The sequence below is a fragment of the Peromyscus leucopus genome, chromosome 4 (genome assembly GCF_004664715.2).
Source record: "Peromyscus leucopus breed LL Stock chromosome 4, UCI_PerLeu_2.1, whole genome shotgun sequence".
NCBI lineage: Eukaryota > Metazoa > Chordata > Mammalia > Rodentia > Cricetidae > Peromyscus > Peromyscus leucopus.
The window spans coordinates 32231636-32256574 of NC_051066.1; the positions used below are offsets into that span (position 1 = coordinate 32231636).

Genomic DNA, 24939 nt, shown 5'->3' on the forward strand with positions numbered 1-24939 from the left:
GTAATGCAACATTTTTCAGAATCTTTTATATAAAAAGAGTTTACACCATTGTTGTATTGAAGTATAATATGATGTACATTATTACACTGGAATGTATTTTGATTTTGAGTGTGTGTTAATGTTGAAGACAGAGATAAGGGTATAAGTGATCCCCTTTATAAATAAATGCAGATGATAGATCATAGAACAATAATTACATGAAGAAACAAGTAGCTAAATACTTGAGTCAGGAGGCAAATCTTGTGAAAGTTGTCCATTGCTGTCCTACTGTTTCATATATCAGTAAGAGGAAAGATTACATGGTCACAAGTTTGGAAAATAAGTGAGTGTGTGTGTGTGTGTGTGTGTGTGTGTGTGTGTGTGTGTGTATTTCATTGTCTTTACATTTTGTAGTAAATAAAAAATATTGAAATAAAACTCAAACTGTAGTTAGTAACTATGGTGACAGATAGGGGAGATATGTGGTAAGACTATGATATTGAAAAAATAAAATATATCAGAACGGGCAGAGGGGATTTAAGTATGTAAAAACATGTCAAAATGGTTAGAAAAGCAAAGAAATGCTCAAATAAGGATTTATTCTTAGCTGGTATATAAACATAGTATAAATTTTTTGTAATTGAAACACAGTGGCAGTGGAGCATGAATAACCACATAGGTAATTTAAATGAAATAGAAATTATGGGTATAAAAATAAGAACAAGGGGGCTCCGCGACTGAGGGAGGGAGACTCTCGTGTTCCGTGTGTTACTCTGTGGCCGGCAGCCGGGAGCTGTGTGGGGATCGGTGTGAGCTGGGAATCCGCCATGGATGCAGTGACCTATGAGGATGTGCATTTAAACTTCACTCATGAAGAGTGGGCTTTGCTGGATCCTTCCCAGAGGCATTTCTACAGAGATGTGATGATAGAAACCTACTGGAACCTCACTTGTATCGCAGGTGTGTCATCTGTCACTCTGGAAACAATCCATGTGAGCATAAGGGACATGGAAAGAAACATTGTACTTCTGTCTCTTTCAGAACAACTGGAAGATATGTGATAGTCCCCACTATGAGAAGACATGATGACTGTGATACAAGTTTACAATTAACTGTTTTTCCAACTTCAGTGGGAATTCATCAACAAACTTTCATTGGAGAAAATGAGTACCAGGAATATGGAAATTCATCTCTCTCTTCTGGTTCACTGTGCACATGTAGTGTGGCTCACAGTATAAGAAAATGTTATGAATGCAATCAGTGTGGTCCAACTCTGAGTTCTTCAAGTTCTCTTCAAAGATGTGAAAAACCTCATGTGTTAAGAGAAAATAATATATGTGAGTCATCTACTAAAGACTTTAGCCATTACAGGAATCTTCAAACACACCAATCACCCAATAATGAAGAGAATCTCTATGAATATAATCAATGTGATAAAGTCTTTAGATGTGATTGCTCTTTAAAACACCAAAGAACTCATTTGGAAGGAAAACCCTGTGAGTATAATCAAAGATATAAAGGCTTTGCATGTCATAGTCCTCATCAAGTACATAGAATTCAAACTAGGGAGAAAAGGTATGAATCTCAGCAATGTGATAAAGTCTTTAAATGTCCCATAATACATAATAGAAGTTACAGTGGAGAGAAACCCTATGAATGTAATCAATGTGGTAAAGTCTTTGCAGAAAAGAGAAGCCTTCACAGTCATGAAAGATTTCATACTGAAGAGAAACCCTATAAATGTAATGAATGTGGTAAAGCCTTTAGAAGGAAGAATAGTCTTCTCAGTCATGAAAGAATTCATATTGAAGAGAAACCCTATGAATGTCATGAATGTGGTAAAGCATTTGTATATAACAGTCATCTTCTCAGTCACTTAAAAAGTCATACTGGAGAGAAACCTCATGAATGTCATGAATGCGGTAAAGCACTTGCACAGAAGCGTGAATTTCACAGACATGAAATTATTCATACTGGAGAGAAACCCTATGAATGTCATCAATGTGGTAAAGCCTTTGTACAAAAGAGTGATCTTCACAGACATGAAAGAATTCATACGGGAGAGAAACCCTATGAATGTAGTCAATGTGGTCAAGCCTTTGTACAGAAGAATGTTCTTCACAGACATGAAATAATTCATACTGGAGAGAAACCCTATGAATGTAATCAATGTGGAAAAGCCTTTGCAGAGAAGAGAAGTCTTCAGAGTCATGAAAGATTTCACACTGGAGAGAAACCCTATAAATGTAATTGATGTGGTAAAGCCTTTAGAGGGAAGAATAGTCTTCTCTGTCATGAAAGAATTCATACTGGAGAGAAACCCTATCAATGTCATGAATGTGGTAAAGCCTTTGCACGAAAGAGTTATCTTCTCAGTCATGAAAGAATTCATACTGGAGCCGGGCGGTGGTGGCACACGCCTTTAATCCCAGCGCTCGGGAGGCAGAGCCAGGCAGATCTCTGTGAGGTCAAGGCCAGCCTGGACTACCAAGTGAGTTCCAGGAAAGGCGCAAAGCTACACAAAGAAACCCTGTCTCGAAAAACCAAAAAAAAAAAAAAAAAAAAAAAAAAAAAAAGAATTTATACTGGAGAGAAACCTTATGCATGTAATCAATGTGGTAAAGCCTTTCCATATAATAGTCGTCTTCTCACTCACTTAAAAACTCATACTGGAGAGAAACCCTATGAATGTAATGAACGTGGCAAACCCTTTGCACAGAAGAGTCATCTTCTCAGTCATGAAAGAATTCATACTGGAGAGAAACCCTATGAATGTAATCAATGTGGTAAAGCCTTTACAGAGAAGAGTCATCTTCTCAGTCATGGAAGAATTCATAATGGTGAGAAACGCTATGATGTAATCAATGTGGTAAAGCCTTTGCACAGAAGAGTCATCTTCATAGACATGAAAGTCTTCATTCTGGAGAGAAACCCTATGAATGTAATCAGTGTGGTAAAGCCTTTGCATGGAAGAGTAGTCTTCAAAGTCATGAAAGAATTCATAATGGAGAGAAACCCTATAAATGTAATGAATGTGGTAAAGCCTTTGCAGAGAAGAGGAATTTTCACAGACATGAAATAATTCATAATGGAGAAAAACCCTATGAATGTAATCAGTGTGGTAAAGCCTTTACAGAGAAGAGAAGTCTTCATAGTCATGAAAGAATTCATACTTGGAAAGAAACTCTGTGAATGTATTGATTATGGTAAAACCTTTGCACAGAAGAATCATCTTCACAGTCATGAAAAAATTCATACTGGACAGTAATATATGGATGTAATCGATGTGGTAATTTCGGATGTGATCTGCCATGTGGGTGCTGGAAACTAAATGTCTACAAGACGCACTTGCTGGAGTCCAGCTCCATACGTGTTCAGGTCCCTAAGAGGAGATGGGGCATTAGCAAACGCAGGAGACTGCCATGATCTTAGCATGATTCAGCATGGCTGCTGCTTTATTGAAAAAGTACTATACCCTTTATACTGTATAACTGAATCTCAGTTTAGACTAAAGCAAGGTTAAAAACAGACTGGATGATTCCAGGATAAAAGCAGCTATCAACCTCATCACAGCATTTTTTGAGGCAAAAGTGATAAATTCAGCAAGTATCTAAATGCCTTTGTGGATGTGAGCCCATTGTTTTCTTCCAGTGTGCTTTCATCCTTGGAACTAGGTATGCCCAGTAAATCATTAAGTTCTCTATTCTTGGTGTACTAAGGGGGATACAGTGAGGATTCTTTTGTGAGAGTAGGCATAGTTATCATACTATATGGTTCCAAGGTGGTGGGAATTTTTTCCAAGATTTTGTTTAAAGAGACTTCCTATGTATACATTCTCATCCTCCACTGTAGCTCACAAGAAAAAAAAATTCCCACAGTAAAAGGGATAAGGAGACTTCATCAAATATAGTAAGAAATGTTAAAATTGAAATAAAAAGATGCCGGAGAATTAAAAAAAATTAAAAAAAAATAAGAACAAAAGTGAAGCTTGTTTCATGATTATAATGGCACCTTAAATCATTGCTGTACACAGAGAACTGCTGTGGCAACCTTTTAAGAGGATATGTTCAGATCTATATCATATTTCAGAGGAATTTAGATTCCATATCAACCAGCAATGTACATATAAAATATGACAATACTAAATTCTCCTGAATGTGGACCAATTGAAATACTTATTCTGCAGTCATTATACATAAACAATAGAGAAAACATTGGCATATTTGAATACATAAAACAAGAAGCTTCTACACAGGATGCCCAAGAATTAAGAAAATGCATAGCTGAGAGTTTTCATTAGAGTATCAGAATGAGTGGCTGGAAAGATGACTGAACATTTGAGAAAATGTACTGCTATATTCAAGCATTCAAGTTTGGATCCCAGGATTCACATGGTTACACACAAGCATTACTCATTTCCAGAGGATCTAATGCCCTTTTCTGGCCACTGCAGCCTCTGCTCCATGTAGTTCATATTCATACATGCAGGCAAAATACCCATAAACATAAAATAAATATTTAATATATCTTTTAAAAGAAGATTATCAAGAGACTAGGAATCCCTTTAGGGGCTCTTCCAAAAGTTTTTTTGTTGTTGTTTGTGTTTGTTGGATTGTTTTTTAGTTTTTTTTTTCTCCTTTGAGGACAGTACTAGCAACATTGTGGAGAATTTTTCACTATCCTTAGAATGACTCCACACTGTGAATGATTTGGTTTTACCAACAGCCTATTCATACAAGATGGTTAGAGTATGTATTTCAAACATACTTGGGGATTAATAGAGCATATAGTAGAATATATTAAAATAAAAAAAATTAAGGGAAAGTTGCTTTGATCTGTACCATGGAGACTTTGGGTAATTTCTTGATAAAATTGTACAATTATAAGGAATTTTAGAGATCACAAGAGATCAAGGCATGAGAAATCTTTCTTGAAGGAAACAAGATGATCAGTATTACTAGAGTTGGAGGAGATAGAAGAGAGGACAGCTTGGTCACATGGCCTAATTGATACTTGGGTGATGAAAAGCAACCACCAAAAATTAGAAAGTATTTTGTTGTTGTTTTTTTTTTATTTCATTTCATTTTGATCTGCAAAGAAGACAGTGTTTTGAAAATCAAGAACATGCTATAGATGCATCATGCTGATTCCACTGATAATTTAAAGTTTCCTTACTCATATGTGTGTCAGCATTAATATTACCATGTTGTATTCAAAGTTATTGGCTTGAATCTTGTTTGATAGAGGCTTCATTATCTAAGAGAGATACAGAAACTCAAAGCCTAAGGATTTGAATAACTCTGTAAATAAAAGAAAAAAAGAAGGCCTGGTATAGAGTCTAGCCTCTTGATGAAAAGTTCATTATTATTTTCACAAACAAATATAAGAATTAAAATTTATGAAGCAGTTTGAATAACTTGTTTGAAATAATTTAATTATAATTTCAACATACAATAAACATATTTATTTTACATACCTAATTGTTAAGTATTTCTATAGCATGAAATAGGTATATTCAGAGGTCACACAGAAAGAACAATATCATAAATGTATTTTAGAAAACAACAAAGGCTATGACACTTCCTTGAATAGTATTATTTTACTTTGAGAAAGTGTTAAATTGTAGCTTACTTCCAAAATTGGGGAAAACTCCTCCCAATAGGAAGAATATAAAAATAAGTTGAGACGGATGGTGGTGGCATCTGCCTTTAATCCCAGCACTCATGAGGCAGAGCCAGGCGGATCTCTTAGTTTGAGGCCAGCCTGGTTTACAGGGCAAGATCTAGGAGAGGCACCAAAACTACACAGAAAAACCCTGTCTCAGAAAACAAAACACAAGAAAACAAACAAACAAACAAACAAAAAACTTAGTTGAATGAAACTCCAGGTCATTTTTGTCTTTTTATGTCGAGGTAAAAAAAAAAAATTATTTCTTCACTCTTGATATCACAGGAATGATTATAATGAACATGTATAGTGGCCATTTTACTTGCTAAGAATAAGAGCAAGTGCTGTGGGATGTTCTGTATGTCCTGTGGGAGCCCTTTTTGGGTTCTTTGTGGCGTTACCCAGCAGGTCCGTATAGAGGATGATTAGGACCATGGGCCTGAGTGCAGGTGTTTGAGATGGTCTGCACTTGGCTGTGCTGGGGGATGGTCTGTATGTCAAGTTGTTCTGATTGATCAGTAAATAAAACCTGATCGGCCGTGGCTAGGCAGGAAGGATAGGCGGGACTAACAGAGAGGAGAAATAAAAGGCCCAGGAAGGCAGAAGGACTGGCTGCAGCCGCTGCAATGACCAGAGATGCTGCAGCCGCCGCCATGACCAGCAGCCTGTGAAGACGCTGATAAACCACCAGCCACATGGTGAGGTATAGATTTGTAGAAATGGATTAATTTAAGATAAAGGAACAGTTAGCAAGAAGCCTGCCACGGCCATACAGTTTGAAAGCAATATAAGTCTCTGTGTTTACTTGGTTGGGTTTGAGCGGCTGTGGGACTGGCGGGTGGCAGAGGTTTGTCCTGACTGTGGGAAAAGGCAGGAAAACTCTCGAGCCACAAGCAAGGATGAGTTTTATTTTCTTTTATTCTTTTATCCACATTGAATTTATCCTATAAAAAAGATGTAATAGTTATTTGGCAAAGAAATGTGATTCTCTAAGCACTGGCATTTGTATTTGTTTCAGAACCCATGACAGATGTCAACTGTAGGTACACTCTCCTCTCTGATACATTTGATTGCTTACTTGAGAAAAACCCAACACAGAGCACACATCGCAGTGACAAATCATCCACTTTAATTTTGTTGATTTCTTATTTTTTCTCCAAATTTTCATAGACATTTTAATATTTTTGCCAGTTTATTTTTTCTTTTTTATTAGTTATTGGAGAATTGTGTACATTGCATTTTGATCACACTCATGCCTCCCCCAGTCCTGATAGCTCCATGACTCCCTCTGTACCCGCACATCTTTGTGTCTTCTTTATATATTTTTTTCATAACACATCAATTCCAATTTGTTCTACTCAGATAGTAAAGGATGATCAGTGTTTACTGGTGGATGGTCCTTCTACAGGGGCTTCATTCTTAAAACTGACGCTTCCTCTCCTTAGCTGGGGCTGGGATCTTATGCCCACTTACCCTCTGCATGAAAAAATTTTCTTTGGCCTGATCGGAACTTCTGCACACTGTTTCAATAGCTGTGAATTCATATGTATGACTGTTCAATTATGTCCAGAAAACACTCTTTCGTGTAGTCATTCACTGTTTATGGCTTTTACGATCTTTCTTCTCCCTCTTTCATAATGACCCTGAGTCTTGAGATGAGGGATGAACATATAACTATCTAATTTAGGACCGAAAGTTCCATAGTGTCTTATTCTCCATACCTTTTCTAGCTGTGGGTATCTTTGTTATATACCATCTACTGCAAGAAGTTTTTCTAATGAAGGTTAAAGATGTATTCATCTGGGTCCATACCAAGTGTGGTGTCTTCAGGGTCTCTGGTAGCAAGCTGTGCAAGAAACAGGCCAAGCTCTAAAGAAGGGAGAAAGGTGGAGAAAAGAGGACTGTCACTATCAGGCAGTCACAGGACTTTATGTTCTGTTTTTAATGTAGCTCAAATGGTATCTGAATGTCCTCTGTTTAAATAAAGATAAGATCAACTTATATCATAAAACAATTTTCAGTAGAAGTCCAGAACCTTTCCCAGAATCATTTAGTTTTTTCATACACTGACTAGTTCTCTGGTAGCTTTTGTGACTGTTCTCCATGCTCTTCAGTTGTCCAGAGACTAACTGTGACTGCTCTCTCAAACTGGAGATATAGTCATAAAGCCACTAATGTTATGTACCTTGAATGACCCTAATTTAGGGCCCAATAGGAGGAGATTGAGGTTGCACTGAACTAGTGTAGTTAACCCTGAAACTTAATTGTCAGTCTTATGAAGTGTCCTGCAGCTGTCATGTCACTTGAGACATCCCGACCTGCCTCACAGACGTTTTCTTCTTCTCACCCAATCTCTTTACCCTCTCCCCTAGTCTTTCCTACCACAGCTCTCCACCTGGCCATCAAATTTCAAAATGTTTTCCCTCTTACTCTTCTCTGGAAGGATACTGCTTTATTTACTTATTTTTTTTCCTTTACCATCTAAGCTGTGTTAGGAGAGAAAGTTACTATTGTGTTGTTCATTCAGATCATTTAGTGAATTCCTATTTTATGACAAGTATTGACAAGATGGTGCAGTATCTACTTCATCAAGTGTATTATGAAGGAATTTCCCCCCTGAAAGGCATACTTTCTTTTTCTCCCCCTAGAGTTATTCCAGTACTTATGGCTATAGTAATGAAGCACTTGTTTCCTCAAAGGAGAACCCTGTTTGTTCTTCATAGTGCAAATACTACAAGGCTTCTTCAAATAATCACCCCAGTGTCCTCAAGTTTCTATCAATACCCTTGTCCTGCCAATGGATAAATTTTGTTTTTGTTCATTTATTTGTTCCTTTTGGTTTATATTGGTTGTGCTATTTCTTTTATGAAATACTAAATTAATTAAAATTGGCAAAGAACACTTATTTAAGAACTTTCATTAACACCAAAATACTTTATGAAGCAACTCCTCATGTGTTAATATTTCCTTATGAAGTCACTTTCTTATGATTTCAGTCAACACTCCTAGGGGACAGTTTTTTTCCCACTGGTGGAATGGTGATTTAACTAAAAATATGTATTTTTAGATGGATTCTATTTCAATTGACTTTTCTATATTTTTAAAATTAAAGTAAGGCAACTATATCAATAAGCAATTAAAAACATGAAGATGATGAACTGTATATATGTACATGTTAAATGGATATTGTATCCTAAGTACTGGCATAAAATCTTTGCATGCATTGTCCCTTTTCATTCTTTCAGCTTTGAAAATAAGATGCTGTCATTTTCCTGTTTTATAGCTGTATAAACTAAGATGTGTGTGGAAAATTAAAAAATATAAACAGTCTGTCTGTGTTTATGCTACCCCATGGCACCATAGTGGCTCTTGGGTTGTAATAGCATCTCAGTATGAAAGACATGTTCCCTTTGTTTCTGCAGTCCTTGAGAGCATCTAGGCACCAAACTTTGATCACTATTTAATGGCTCTAAAATTTCAAATCCATCATTAGTCTAATCATTATTAATGGAAGAAAAATATATATAAATCCTACATATTTCTGTAAGAAAATAGGGAAAATAATTTACCATTTTATTACCCATATATTTTAATTAACATATAATATAACATTGTTACAGGAAATAATTCCTGTATTAAGGGAAAATACAATTAAGTCAATAAAATCACATCTGTTCAGGTAAGATAAATAGTAGCAACTAAGTCTGATGTCCTGAGTTAGAAGCCTAGCTTCACCATTGAGAAGCAGGTTGCTTACTGATTTTAACATTAAGTTCTTTATTTATAAAATGGGATCTCTGAATCAAGAACAATATGGGGATTATCAGATCTGCATATCCCAAACCGCTAGAATAAGCTATTAATGAAAACCTGAGTCCATTTCCATTTACTAGAGAACTTCTGTTTAGCAGACAGTCTTCCTATATTGTCAAAGAGAAGTCACCATGAGGATTTATTGAGACTAGGGTGTCTAAGCTTAAGTGGCATAATTACAGATCTCTCAATGCAGATAGAGCACCAGAGTTGAAAAAGTTATATGATGTAATTGTTCAGCATGGTTAGATCCAATGACAGTGTTGAGCTGTACTGATGAGCAACCAGTTGTCCACAGATAGTAATATTGTCCTATGAAGAGAGGTGTCTGCCCCTGTGAGTATCTCTTCCTCTTGTAAAGGAGATGGTTTGAGTTTATAGTTTAAACAAGTATTTTCTTCGAGTTCTTGGAACATGAATGTAAGTAATATATGGTATTAATGAAGCTGAACTTTTATTGTTTTTCTGATAGTCCATAAGCCACAGAGATCTTTGGATCAGAGATCTCAAGATCAAATGAGATGATCCTCCTAAAACACATAGTATAGTGGTTGTTGCCCAATTAAGGGATAAAAAGAGGCCACTTACTATCATTTTTTGGAAATTCCGTGTTTAGTAAATCAGATGTGGCTGGGGTTAGTGTAGCTTTATCCTGGCTAAAACTTTCAAGAATTGATAATCAGGCAGACAGTTAGAACAAGTAAGTGGAGGAGAGGGTGGTTCACATGGGTCTGGTTAGAGGGAAGCAGTGTGAGCTATTACACAGTAGACTGTGGATATGCAAAAGGAAACACAGTAAAGCATTTAACAGACAAGCAGACATAACATCCTTGGTTCTTCAAACAGAAAATATTGAGCTGAAATTAAGGAAATGAGCAAGAAGATATAATCGGAAGTCAGAGGAAGCCAGAGAAATTCGGAATGAAGAGAAGTTTGTGATATAGAAGGACTGAAGGAGAACAAGACATGACTTCCACTACACTGTCGAAAGTTGAAACTTTATTGAACAAATAAAAGTGTTCTGAAGCCTAGATGGTCTGTGAATAAAATGTACTTGAAATAGGGAGATTTGGAAGTGTGGCCACAGGAGCAAGAGTAAATAACAAATGGGTAAATCCTTGTTAATGGTCAAAATTCTACCAGAAACAAGGCTAATTAAGGTTATTTTAGAGACTTTGTAATGTTTATGCAGAGCTTTATAATCTTAGATGCTTATGATCATAAAGTACATTCTTAATATCCATTTATGATTCCACTGGTTGTCCTCAAAAGTCTTGTGTATGTGTTAAGGCAGTTTTACTTCACTGAGGTGATAGCAAAGCTGGCATTTAGAGGTTGTACACAAAGGTACCCAATTAAAATAGGACTCTGTCTTTCAAGACACAGACTTTACTCCAGTATGCCCAAACAGGAATTATGTTGTTTAGCTTTAGGGGGATTCATTAGAACAGAATGACTTTTGAATCTTTCCTTTAGCTTTTTCCTTTCCTTATTATTTGTTCATTTATTTGTCTGGCGTCACATGCTTAAAAAAGAAAAAAAAAACAATGAAAGATTCAAGAAACTGTAGAAAAATTTTATTTGTATACTTCTAGTTCAGACTATAATAATGGAGATATGTGACTGGTGAGTTAATCTCATGACTCCTATAATAGCCTACCTAATCATGAAGTTTTAATTTACACAATTCCATATATATATATATATATATATATATATATATATATATATATATATACATACTGTGGCATGTAGAATGACTGATTCCAGAGTGGCTGAGGGAATTAAGTTGAATTTCCTTTTTTTGTGCTTTTTAACAGACTCTCCTATTTCATTGATGTTAGATTTCCTATAAAAGAATTATAAGAAAAATGTTGAGGTATATTACATGTAGGGAAGGAAGGAGTAGAATAACTCTAAATAGGATTATAAAAGGGAAGGAAAAGAAATTCTCTGCTCCCTATTTCTGTTTCCTGCAGCATAATGGCCAGATAATGCCCCCTAAGGTCAGGAGGGCAATTTCTAAAACTGAATCCAAGAAGAGAAACCAAGATGTAAGAATTGTGAAGTTACATCCTGGCCAGAGGCACTCTTTCCCATCACCACCAATATATATAAGAAAACAGAAGGAGCAAGGGTGGATCCAAAAGCCAAAAGGCAAAGGATGAATAAAGTGTGTACCTAGATTTTATAAAACTAAAACCTGATTATATAAAATTTAAGGTACTCAGTTATTCCATTTAGATAAAAGAATTTGCTTCTGGACAACTTTAACATATTATACATATAAGGCAATCTGTAGAAATTTATGCAAAATTAAATACTGTATTTTTCCTTGGGGCCTCAAACTCTTCACAATTTGAAAATAGTTTAAAAGAAAGAACTATTTTCTCATTGCCTGAGTTTGGTTCCCATGAATGCATTGGGATGTGACGTAAGTTCTGTCTGTGATTATTCTTATTGGGAATGGGGGCCACATGTAATTTTGTAATTCTCACAGCTCTTAAAAATAAGAAATATATACAGGGCTTGTGGTACAAGCTTTCAGTTTAATTACTATTATTAATCTTCTTTATTGAGGCAGTAAACGGAAACCACTGGCTCAGTGAGCAGCCCACAAGCAAGCCACGCACACCATCTTGTTGACAGCCTTTGGTGGGAGTCCTAGATGGATTGTATCTAACTAAAACACTGTGTAATTATGGCTCCTTTGTGATTTCACATTCTCATCTTACAGTCAATTTTTCTTCCTTTGATGTATCATGTTGTGTTGAGTAGCTTATCTGAAAACATCAATATGCCTTTGAAAAGGAGAAAATTAAATTGCAACAGTTTATGTTCTCATAATGTGTGCATAGCCAAGGGGAAAGATAGCAAATAGGTACACACTGCCTCACATGTTTCCAGGTTGTAGCTGTTTGAAACATCCTAGTACCCTCATATTCCCTCTGAAGTAGGGCAGCTGGATTTTCTTCTGTATTTATACATCTTCAACCAAAAAGCAGGAGATTGAGGATTACTGTACATCTAGATGACACACATACTACAGGCAAAGAGGCTAAGAACCTCTGACTCATATGGTTGAAAATTATACAAATTAGTTTCAAAACATATGAACCACATATATTTTGTTTTCAAATTTGTTTTAGGCAAATGTTATACTTCATTCATTTTAGTATGTTTGTGAGTCAAAAAATTTAAGGTTACAATTCTCAGTTTCTACTTCAGACAATATGTTTTTAAATACAGGTCCATTTTTTATAATTAAAATGCCTATGCTTTTTAATTTCCAGTATGAATGTATTTTAATCCCATTACTCATGCATGACCACACTGCAAATATTTTAATCAGCATCTCTGTGACTGAAACTAATTCAACAATTTGTTCAAAGTCCTAATAAGGTAATTCTCACATTGACTGACTATGAATAAGGGTCATATACAAAATTCAAAGGAAGTGAATTTTAACTTCCTGGCCGGTGCTATAGCAACGTATCATGTGATAATTCAGTATCTTTTGAAATGTTTCCATGGCCAAGCTTATGACTGCATTTGAGTGTCAGATTGCATGTACTTCCTTTAACAAGAAGACATCAGTCAATTTCTAGTGCAGCCTGGGTTTTTTTTTTTATTGTTTTTATTTATTTATTTTTTCATTTTACATACCTACCCCTGCTTCCCCTCCCTCCTCTTCTCCTGCTCTCGCCCATCTTTCCCTCACCCCACGTCCATCCCCTCCTCATAGGGGGCAAGGCCTCCCTTGGGTAGTCAGCTGAGGCTGGCATACCAAGTTGGGCAGGACCTAGCCCCTCCCCACTGCACCGCTGCTGAGTAAGGCATCACACCACAGGGAATGGGCTTGAAAAAACCAACTTGTGTACCTAGGTTAAGTCTTGGTCCCATTGCCAGGGGACCCACAAACACATCAAACCACAAAACTGTCACCCATAGTCAAAGGGCCTAGTGCGGTCCCAATGAGGCTCCCCAGCTGTCAGTTCAGTGTCAGTGAGCAGGCAACCTGTCATTTTTGTCATTAATGTTAACTATAGAGACACTGATTCCAAAAGAATACCAATTTTTAGCAATTTGATTTGAACAATTATAAAAAACAAACAATGTTGATTTATGAATTGTTGCTTAAACTGTCCTACCATTTATAAGAATCTCGTCAAGAGTTATTTTCCCCTATGCTAGTATGGAATCTAAGGCCTTATTAAAGAAGACCTTAGTATGAAAATAGCACCCCACTTGCTAAAGAACTTTAAATGTTTTAGTCAAATGAAGTAGTCCTAGGTAAATGGCTCTTTCTCATTTCATCAGGCCCAATCAATCACGATACAGTGACCATTAGGCAGAATTGCAGGGGCTCCTTCAGGGCTCCTTCAGAGCACACAAGAATCACCACAACTGACTGGTTCATTGCTAGATCCAGGCACCTGCCCCATGTGGAACTGGGGTGGGGAGCATTGGGACATGCTCCCAAACTCAGGCCTATAGAAACCCAGCAACCTGTCCCAGTCTAACTTGGGAAGTTCTGTCCTAGGAGGGGCCTAAAGTCTGGAAACAGGAACAGCCTGTTACAACCCACTCTGCGAGGTTGCTCCCAGAGGATAACACAGCTAGCAGAAGGCCAGGGCCCCTGCTCTAGGGCTCCCTGCAAAAGCAGCTTGAAGGCATGACTCCACAGATCAGCGCCGTTTTCTCCCCACATTGTATGTAGGTGCATACACATCCACACTCAGCCTATTTTAATTAAATTATTTTTCCTAATTAAAAATAGAAGTTAGCAATATTTTTCTAGCTAGTAATATTTAAAACTTGATGAAACATGTAAGATAGTATGAGGAAGATATTATTATTATTGCAATTATAACACAAGGTGATTTTTTTTGTTTTATAAATTTTACTCTTCATTTTATTGAAAATAGCATTTTCTCCTCAAACAATATATCTTGATTACATTTTCCCCTCCCTCGACTCCTCCCAGTCCTTCCACACCTCCCTTCCCATCTGATTGAACCCCTTTCTGCCTCTCAGAAAATAAACAGGCTGCTAAGGAGTAATAATAAAATAAGACAAAAATTAAAATATCAGAGTTAGGCAAACAAACAAACAGCAGGAAAGGAGCCCAAAAGAAGACACAAGAATCAGAGACCCACATTCTGGAATTCCATAAAATTACTGATCTGGAAACCATGGTATATATCTAGAGCACCTGATGGAGAACCATGCAGGCCCTGTGAATGCTGCTTCAGTCTCTGAAAGTTCACATGAGCTTTGATCAAGTTGATGTAGAGGGTCTTGTTTTCTTGGTGTCCTCCACCCCCTCTGGCTCTTAAACTCTTTCTGTCTCCATTTCCACTGGGTTCCCTGAATCACGAGGGGAGGAACTTGATAGAGACAAGGTCCGTTACTGTCTGCATAATGTCTGTCTGTAGGTCTCTGCATTTGCTCCCATCAGCTGCGAAAAGGAGCTTCTGTGAAGACTGCTGAGAAAGGAATTGATCTATGAGTATAGCAGAATGTCATTAGGAGTCATTCTATTACGATTTTTTTTAAAAACAGTAATATCTGGTTTTACCATAAGACCCAGGGCTATCTGGTCTGAGGTTCTTAGTCAGCCAAGGGGTGTGGTACATGAGTTCCATCTTGTGGAGTAGGCCTCAAATATGTTGTTCATTGATTATTCTCAGAAGCTTTCTGCCATCATTGCTCTAATATGTTGCAGTCAGGGCATCATTGTAGATATATGATTTGAAATATGTGTTGTGTAAACTGAGTATGTGACTCAGGCAACTTTGAATACCTTTCCAGTACAGCTACTTGGAGACACTGAGCTTCATTCTGTGGGTATATGAAACAATGTGCTCCCCATGATTTTGGTAAGATCTATTGTTTTGGTTTTATTTAAACCCATTTTGTAAAAGACAAAAGTGGAGGAAGGAAATGGTAAAATTATTATTCAGATTTTATTACAAAAAGCAAATTGTTTCTTATGTATTAGGAACAAGTGACTATTATCTTCACCCTAGCTACTGATTCTTTTATTTGAATACTTTACTAAGCTTTCTTCCTATTGGTTCCTTGTGTTGCATTATTAATGAAAAAAATCAACTAGTTAAAACTCTGCCAGTTTAGCTGGGCAGTGGTGGGCACACACATTTAATCCCAGCACTCAGGAGGCAGAGTCAGGTGAATCTCTGTGAGTTTGAGGCCAGTCTGATCTACAGAGTGAGTTCCAGGACAGCCACAGCTACACAGAGTAAACCTTGTCTTGAAAAACCAACCAAAAACAAACAAACAAAAATAACCTCTACCAGCTGAAATGACAAAATACCATTTTAAGTACTACTTCTGTGCTAAATATGAATTGTTTTGTATTTATCTCCTTCTAGGTAAATATTTTTAAAGCATTATGATCCTGAAGTCAGCTGGGTTTTAGAGTCTACTGTTTGTTATATCAGGGTGTGGTAGCTAGCTGTGGATAGATATTCAAGGGTATATCTTAATCTTGTGAGCATGGCCATAGCTGCTCATAGAGTTATTGCTTCAAGTAAATTGCATGTGATGCATTCTTTGTATTACAGATGCAAACTTTAATTGTAATTCTTCATTTCCTTATAACTATTAGAGTACTTAATATTAGCAAAAAAAAAATCATCTAATGAAAAGGCAGCAACAAGCAGAAAAAGTAAATTTCAGTTGATGAAGCAAAACATTGTTTTTAAGAAATGACTGTATTTCTGGTTTTTTTTTTTTTTTTTTGCTAATCATCAATTGAGAACTTTGTGTAGCCTTGCTTCTTGTACCAACCAGGGACTAACAGTGTTGCTATCTCCTAGGATCTCATTAGAAATGCAGAATTTTGGGCTCAGCCCAGTTCTACTAAAGCAGGAGCTGCATTTTAACAAGATCCCTACATAATTCATTTGAGCCTTAATATTTAGAAAGCACTCCATATGAAATGTATTAAAAAAAAGTACCAATGAAGCTACTTAGAGGTGAAAATTTTATTTCTGTGATATGAACTCAGTGTTTGCTTCTAGTACACTAAATAACACAAGTTGAAACTGGGGAATTAATGATAAAAGAAGTGAAAGACATGTTAAAACAATACAAAATCATTGTGACTGATTCATAAATTAAAAATAATACTTTCATAGAAAGTGATGTCTAAGTGGATTTAAAAGCCTTTTCCTTTAAGTTCTATTGAACAATTAAATAGACTATAATAATTAAAGCATTGTGTTGTAGTTCATTTGGTAATGTTACTTTTCTTCCCTTTAGTAAAAAAAAATCATGGTGCATTTTATTATAGCTGAATATTATGGGTATGAAATGCAAAAGCTAACACAATCTCTATGTGTTATTATCTTATGGAAAACATGAGAATCACAACACTTAAGAAAATAGATTCTCTCATACAGTAGTACACCCCAACCACAGTTATCCATTCACTTACTCCTTCTAGCTCCTTGCCATCTACTCTCTTCCCCAGACACACTCCGTCTCTATTTCCTCCTCAGAGAAGATCAAGTATCCAAGAGGGACAGCCAGACAGGACAAAACGAGATACAAAGCCCTCTTATCAAAGCTGAACAAGGCAACCCAACAGGATGAAGAGTTTAAAGAGCAGGCAAAAGAGTCAGAAATACACCCATTCCCCATTGTTAGGAGTCCCACTATAACACTAAGCTAACAGCCATAACATATACACAGGGGACCTGGGACAGATGGGTCCAGGCCCCGTTCTTGCCGTTTCAGTCTCTTTGAGCCAAAGTAAACCCTGCTTAGTTGATTTGGTGGGCCTTGCTCCTCTGGTGTCTTCCATCCCCTCTAATTTTTATAGTCTTTCCTTCCCCTCTTCTGCAGGGTTCCCAGTCTCTGAGGAGAGGGTCCCAATGGAGACCGATTTAGATCATCTCTGCATGTCTGGCTGTGGGTCTCCACACTGTTCCCATCTGCTGCTGGTCTCTCTGAAGACAACTGGATAAAGCACTCATCCCTAAGTATAGGAATATCATTAGGCGTCTTTTCACTGTTTTTTTTTTCCTTAAAAAAATCGTTTTTTAGTCAATCTTAGGTCCTTGGATTGTCCAGTCTTTGGTTCCTGGCCATCCGGGCAGTGTAATGCATGGGCTTCTCCTGCCATGGGCCTCACATTAAATCAAACATTGGTTGGCTACTCTAACATGTTCTGAGCCACTGTTAATCCAGAATATTGTGTAAGTGGGGAAGATTATAAGTGGATGATTTTGTGGCTGAGCTGGCGTCCAGGTTTGCCTTTCCATAGCCTGCAGCGTACCTTTTCACATCAAAGAGATTAGAGTGTAGGGGTAAAGCCTCTAAGTCCACAGCAGCTGAACACTCAAAGAGCTGAGTAGAAGTTATCATTAGCAGGGGAGTCCTGCTGTTAGTTTTCAGAGGGCAACCTTCTGTCCTAGCATCAGCCTGGGATCTCTACTGGACCTTTTCACCTAAAATCTCAAAGAAAGTAAACGAGTTCCACATTTGGAAGCTTTGTGTGACTACAAAAGATGGCCAGTTCAGACTCCATGACTTTCATTACTAGGAGTCCTCACTAGGGTCACCCTCATATATTTCAGGAAGTTTACACTGCACTGTTTCTACACATACCCCTCAAATGACCCCCAGTTCCCACTGCTTCTCACCATACTCCCTTCCTCCATGCCCCCCACCTAATCCCTCCTACTCCCATTCCCACTTTCCCCAGTCCACCCTCAGAATCTATAATATTTCCCCTTCCCAGGGAGATCCATGCTTCTGTCCTATAGCTATCTTCTTCATCTAACCTCTCTGGGTCAGGGGATTGTAGCTTGATTATCAAAAGCTAATATACACTTATAACTGAATGCTTACTACATTTGTACTTCTGGGTCTGGCTGACTTCACTCAGGATGATTTTTTTTCTAATTCCATTCATTTGCCTACAGATTTAATGGTGTCATTTTTTTTAAACCACTGAGATATTATATATATATATATATATATATATATATATATATATATAAATTTTTTTAGCCATTCTTCAATTGAGGGGTATCTATGTTGTTTCCAGTATTTGGCTCTTATGAAAAAGGATGTAATGAACATAGTTGAGCAAGTGTCTATGTAGTAGGATGATGTATCCTTTGGGTATATATCCAAAGGTGGTATGTCTGTGTCTTGAGGTAGGTTGATTTTCAATTTAGTGAGGAACCACCATATTAACTTTCAATGTAGCTGTAAAAATTTTCGCTCCCACTAGCAGTGGAGGAGTGTTCCCCTTGCTCCACATGCTCATCAGCCTGAGCTGTCACTTGTGTTATTGATCTTAGCCATTCTGACAGGTGTAAGGTGAAATCTCAAAGTAATTTTGACTTGTATTTCCCTGATGTCTAAGGAGGTTGAATATTCCTTTAAGTGTTTATCAGCCATCTGAGATTCCTCTACTAAAAATTTCTCCGTTTAGATATGTACCCATTTTTATATTGTATATTTGTTTCTTTAATATCTAACTTCTTGAGTTCTTTTTGTATTTTGTATATTAGACCTCTATTGGATATAGTTTGATCAAAATCTTTTCCTATTCCATAGGTTGTCTTTTTGTCTGATTAATGGTGTCCTTTGCCTTACAAAAGCTTTTAACTTTCATGAGGTCCCATTTATTAACTGTCAGTCTTAGTGACTGCACTATCACTGTTCTGTTAAGGAAGTTGTCTCCTGTGCCAATGCATTCAAGGCTATTCCCTACTTTCTCTTTTATCAGGTTCAATCTATCTTGTTTTATGTTGAGATTTTTCATCCCCTTGGACTTGAGTTTTGTGCAGTGTGATAGATACAGATTTATTTGTGTGTTTCCACATGCAGACATCCATTTTGACCGGCACCCTTTGTTGAAGATGCTTTTTTTGGTGTGTGTTTCTGGCTTCTTTATAAAAAAAAAAAAAAAAAAAAAAAAAAAAAAAAAAAAAAAAAAAAAAAAAACAGATGTCCATATGTGTGTAAATTTACTAAACTCAAGTACTATATTGAATAGATATGGAGGAAGTGGACAACCTAGTCTTGCTCCTGATTTTAGTGGAATCACTTTGAGTTTCTCTTCTTTTAATTTGATGTAGGCTATAGACTTGCTGTAAATTACTTTTATTACCTTTAGATATGTTCCATGCATCCATAATCTCTCCAAAACTTTTATCATGAAGGGATGTTATGTTTTGTCAGTATCTAATGAGAGAATCATGTTTTTTTTCTTTCAGGTTGTTTATATGGTAGATTACACTGACATGTTTGTTGAACCATCCCTGCATCTCTGGGATGAAGCCTGTTTGATAATAATAGGCACAGTCTATCATTCTCAGCTGATTTTATGTATTAAGATTTACTGTGTGTTAATCCATATTTCCTGAGTTGGATTTAAAATTGCAAACAGAAAATCCTGATTTAAAACATATCACTTTAAAAAAAACAAATAACAACAACAACAAAAAACCCACCAACACTGGGTAGCATTTATTGAATGTGGGTCTTGGTTTAAGCCAGTAGCAGTTGGACTCTTCACATTGTTTGCATAAATTTACTTTAGTTGTAATAATGTTTATGCTGTCATACTTTGTGCCTGGCATGCTAAATGTGATGGGAGGTTTTGATGAGGCAGAGAATAAAGGGTTGAAGAAAATGGTGGAACAAACCCTTCTCACTTATTGATATGGCTTTCTACGTTCATTTAGTGATGAATTGCCTGGAGATAGCAGTGAAAAGATGCTGAAGGACTAGGGTGCTGTTTGAACATTTCCACATAGTGGAAAGAGCAATGAATCCATTACTTCTTTCTGGCACAACTATTAGGGTGTTTGGCCATCCCATCACCGGAGTAGGTCAGTCCCTGCTGTCTCTCAGCCATTGCCAGCAGTCTTTTGTGGGGGTATCTTTGTGGATTTCTGTGGGCCTCTTTAGCACTTTGTTTCTTCCTTTTCTCGTGTGGTCTTCATTTACCATGGTCTCCTATTCTCCTATTCCTTGTTCTCCCTCTCTGTTCTTGATCCAGGTGGGATCTCCCACTCTCTTTCCCTTGACCCTCGCCCTTCATTGCCCCCACTCATGTCCAGGTTGTTTATGTAGATCTCAGCCATTTCTCCATCATTGGGCAATCCTCGTGTCTTTTTTGGGGTTCTGTTTTCCAGGTAGCCTCACTGGTGATGTGAGTAGCAGTCCAGTCATCCTTGTTCCACATCTAGTATACTCCTATGAGTGAGTACATACCATATTTGTCTTTCTGAGTCTGGGTTACCTCACTCAGGATGATTTTTTCTAGATCCATCCATTTGCCTGCAAACCTCATGATGTTATTGTTTTTCTCTGCTGAGTAGTATTCCATTGTGTATATGTGCCACAATTTATTTATCCATTCTTCAGTTGAAGGGCATCTAGGTTGTTTCCAGGTTTTGGCTATTACAAACAATGCTGATATGAACATAGCTGAGCAAGTGCTCTTGTGGTATGAATGAGCATTTATTGGGTATATGCCCAAGAGTGGTATAGCTGGATCTTCGGGGGAGATTGATTCCCAATTTTCTAAGAAAGTGCCATATTGATTTCCAAAGTGGTTGTACAAGCTTGCATTCCCCACCAGCAGTGGAGGAGAGTTCCCCTAGTTCCACATCCTCTCCAGCATAAAGTGTCCTCAGTGTTTTTGATCTTAACCATTCTGACAGGCATAAGGTGGTATCTCAGAGTTGTTTTGATTTGCATTTCCCTGATGGTTAGGGATGTTGAGCAATTCCTTAAATGTCTTTCAGCCAATTTAGTTTCCTCTGTTGAGAATTCTTTGTTTAGTTCTATAGCCCATTTCTTAATTGGACTGTTGGTAGTTTTGATGTCTAATTCTTGAGTTCCTTATATATTCTGGATATCAGTCCTCTGTCAGATGTGGGGTTGGTGAAGATCTTTTCCCATTCTGTAGGCTGTCGCTTTGCCTTGTTGACCGTATCCTTTGCTCTACAAAAGCTTCTCAGTTTCAAGAGGTCCCATTGATTGATTGTTTCTCTCAGTGCCTGTGCTACTGGTGTTATATTTAGGAAGTGATCTCCTATGCCAATGCGTTCAAGACTACTTCCTACTTTCTCTTCTAGCAGGTTCAGAGTAGCTGGATTTATGTTGAGGTCCTTGATCCACTTGGACTTAAGTTTTGTGCACGGTGACAGATATGGATCTATTTGCAGCCTTCTACATGTTGATATCCAGTTATGCCGCACAATTTGTTGAGGATGCTTTCTTTTTTCCATTGTACACTTTTGGCTTCTTTGTCAAAAATTATATGTTCATAGGTGTGTGGGTTAATGTCAGGGTCTTCAGTTCGATTCCATTGGTCCACATGTCGGTTTTTATGCAAATACCAAGCTGTTTTTATTACTGTAGCTCTATAGTAGAGCTTGAAGTCAGGGATTGTGATGCCTCCAGAGGTTGTTTTATTGTACAGGATTCTTTTGGCTATCCTGGGTTTTTTGTTTTTCCATATGAAGTTGAGTATTATTCTTTCCAGGTCTGTGAAGAATTGTGTTGGTATTTTGATGGGGATTGCATTGAATCTGTAGATTGCTTTTGGTAAAATTGCCATTTTTACTATGTTGGTCCTGCCTATCCATGAGCATGAAAAAAGAAATTGAAGAAGATGTCAGAAAATTAATGATAATTTTCATTCAGCTGCTTACTGAGCCATCTGCTTCTGAGGCCAACAGCAAAGTAAGACTTCAGGCTCCATCCTAGACTTAGGAAATTAGATCTTGTGTTTTAACAAACCCTTTGGAGATGTTTGTACACAGTAATGTTTAGGAAGTACTGTTAACCAAATTTTTTTCATTTATGCCTAGAAATCAAGAAATTGTAGGAGCCATAGTACTGCCCATCCCCTGAAAGTAGGAATAATTTAGTACATTCTAAGTGAAAAGCTTATGTATTAGAATTTCCAAAGAGAAAAATAATCTCAGCCTTACATGCTTTGAACTGTACCTACTATTGTCTATTTATACTTGTACAGCTTTTATAGCTATGGTTCTTTTTTGGTAAAACAAAAAATAAAAATTGTTTCTAATGATTGAATTTTTCTGCCTCTATTGTATTCAGTGCTCTTAATTTTTTGACAGTTTAAGAATATTATTTTGGTTTTCTTAGAATTATGGAAATCATGCTGCTTTGTTCCCTGTAGGAGTTAAAATAAAATATTGGTAATTATGCATATTTAACTTTCAAAAGGCCAAGTGATTACTCACAGCACTTATAAAAAGGAAAATTATTCCAGATATTCATAAATCAGCTCCTTGGTAAAGGACTTTGAAGTCTGAAGTTGTATTGTGATGAATATTCCTACTGAGGAAGATCAGGACGAAACATGAATTTATTACCATCACTCTTCTTTGCTCTTTCTCAGATGCAAGACGAAAGTCTACCCTGATGAACTGCCAAACACAAGTGTAGTCATTGTGTTCCATAATGAAGCTTGGAGCACTCTACTTAGAACTGTCTACAGTGTCATAAATCGCTCTCCACACTACCTGCTCTCTGAGGTCATCTTGGTCGATGATGCCAGTGAAAGAGGTATAGACTATGCTTCCATGCCTGTAATTTGGAACCCTTTTTATTATCAGAAGGTAGTGGGCAATGATCTATATTCTGCTTTATGATTAACCACCTGTAAAATCGATACATATCATATAGTCACATATGCATTTCATATATGGTATATATTGTTGATGCACATTCAACTCTGAGAACAATTAAATACTTTCAGTTTTTTTATATCCCACTTGGCACTAACTATTCTTAGGAATCAGCCAAAATGATTTTTTAAAATGCTTTATTGCTTCCTAACAAGTTAATACTGAGGATATATATGACTTGATATGTAACATTAATTAACTGATGAGATCTCTACTAGTTACCCCAATTTTGTTCTAAAACAGCTCCAAATCTTCCTCATCCATTCTTGTTCCATGTTACAGATTTTCTCAAGTTGACATTAGAGAACTACGTGAAAACTTTAGAAGTGCCAGTAAAAATTATCAGGATGGAAGAGCGCTCTGGGTTAATACGTGCCCGTCTCCGTGGAGCAGCTGCTTCAAAAGGACAGGTCATAACTTTTCTGGATGCACACTGTGAGTGCACCTTAGGATGGCTGGAGCCCTTGCTGGCGAGAATAAAGGAAGACAGGTAGGGAGCCTCGTGTTAAGTCTGCAAGGCTTACACCTGGACCTTCCAGGGCAGCTCCAGCTGTCCATTACAATGCCTCATCCAAGGTTCTATTTTCAGAAGGTTTATTTCACATGCTTTGAAAAAAAGCAGCTTTTCTCATTTTTAAGTTGAAAATCGGACTGATTCATGTTGAGCATGGGTAATTGATTAAGAAATAATCAAATGATTCAATGGAAAATGTTTTGAGCATTTATAGGTGAAGTAAATAGATCTAATCTGGCAGCATATGTTGTAGGCAATTTTCAAAGCACCTTCGGTACTCCCAACTCCCCTGTGCAGGGACTGCAGATGTTCTTACCAACTTGCTTATGTTACTGGCAGTTCAGTGAATACTCTAGTTCTTCTCACTCCCTCAGCACTGATCTCTTCACTCTTCCTGTGCATCCCGACTCCCGAGGGGTCACAGTCTAGTTCAACCTCACCTGGAAGAAAACTCTCTTCTCTCTCTCTCTCTCTCTCTCTCTCTCTCTCTCTCTCTCTCTCTCTCTCTCTCTCTCTCTCTCTCTCCTTCCTTCCTGAAATAATGCCATTATTAAAAACACAAATAGATCAAAATATAATTATTTAAACAATATTCTTTCCCTACCTGTCAATTTTAAAATTTGAAAAATTAAACTTGGCAGAAGTGAAGAACCTTCATGCATACCTGCAGTACTTCCTAATGAGGATGACATTTTGTAGGTATTCATAAACATGGGTGATAAATTAGTGTAATTCTTAGTACCTAATGAAGATAACAAACATTGAATGCTATGTATTATGATAAATCATTGTAGAGCACATCCCTTGCATAGCCTTTTCATGTGCAGTAGAAGATCCCAGAATTTAAATTTTTAATTAGATGTTCCAGACAACGACTGCTTAAAGTAAGCTAGTTCAGCCACATCACATAAATGGCAGGAGCTGGTGCTTTTCATGAAGATAGATGGAGGCTGTCAGCAAAATGAACCTCAGCAGGTCAAGAAAGCAGTGGGAAACTCTTAGTCAACACAGTACAGTACACAGCTACTAACATTTTGTGTGTTGGACTGTGGCCACAGAACAGTGAGACTGACAAAGCAAAATGAACTTAGAATACCTTCAATATAAATTCTGGCAACATTTTGTACATTATGCTGTTCTTTTCAACATGCATTTCATATTCAACTTAATAAGCTGTTAATATAATGTTTCATTATAGCCATGCATAAATCATCTATTTTTATTCTAACAATTCATTTGCATCATATTTGT

At 37.1% G+C, this 24939-nt stretch overlaps 1 protein-coding gene across 2 annotated transcripts in view; it reads left to right on the forward strand.

Moving 5' to 3' along the window:
- The window catches only part of Galnt13 (polypeptide N-acetylgalactosaminyltransferase 13), a 581705-nt gene that overhangs the window by 323259 nt on the left and 233507 nt on the right, over positions 1-24939 (forward strand). For both annotated transcript variants that reach the window (XM_028874800.2, XM_028874871.2), the window contains 2 exons: positions 22886-23052; positions 23457-23664. In XM_028874800.2, the coding sequence (XP_028730633.1) occupies positions 22886-23052; positions 23457-23664 (375 nt within the window). The remainder of the gene's footprint in view (positions 1-22885; positions 23053-23456; positions 23665-24939) is intronic.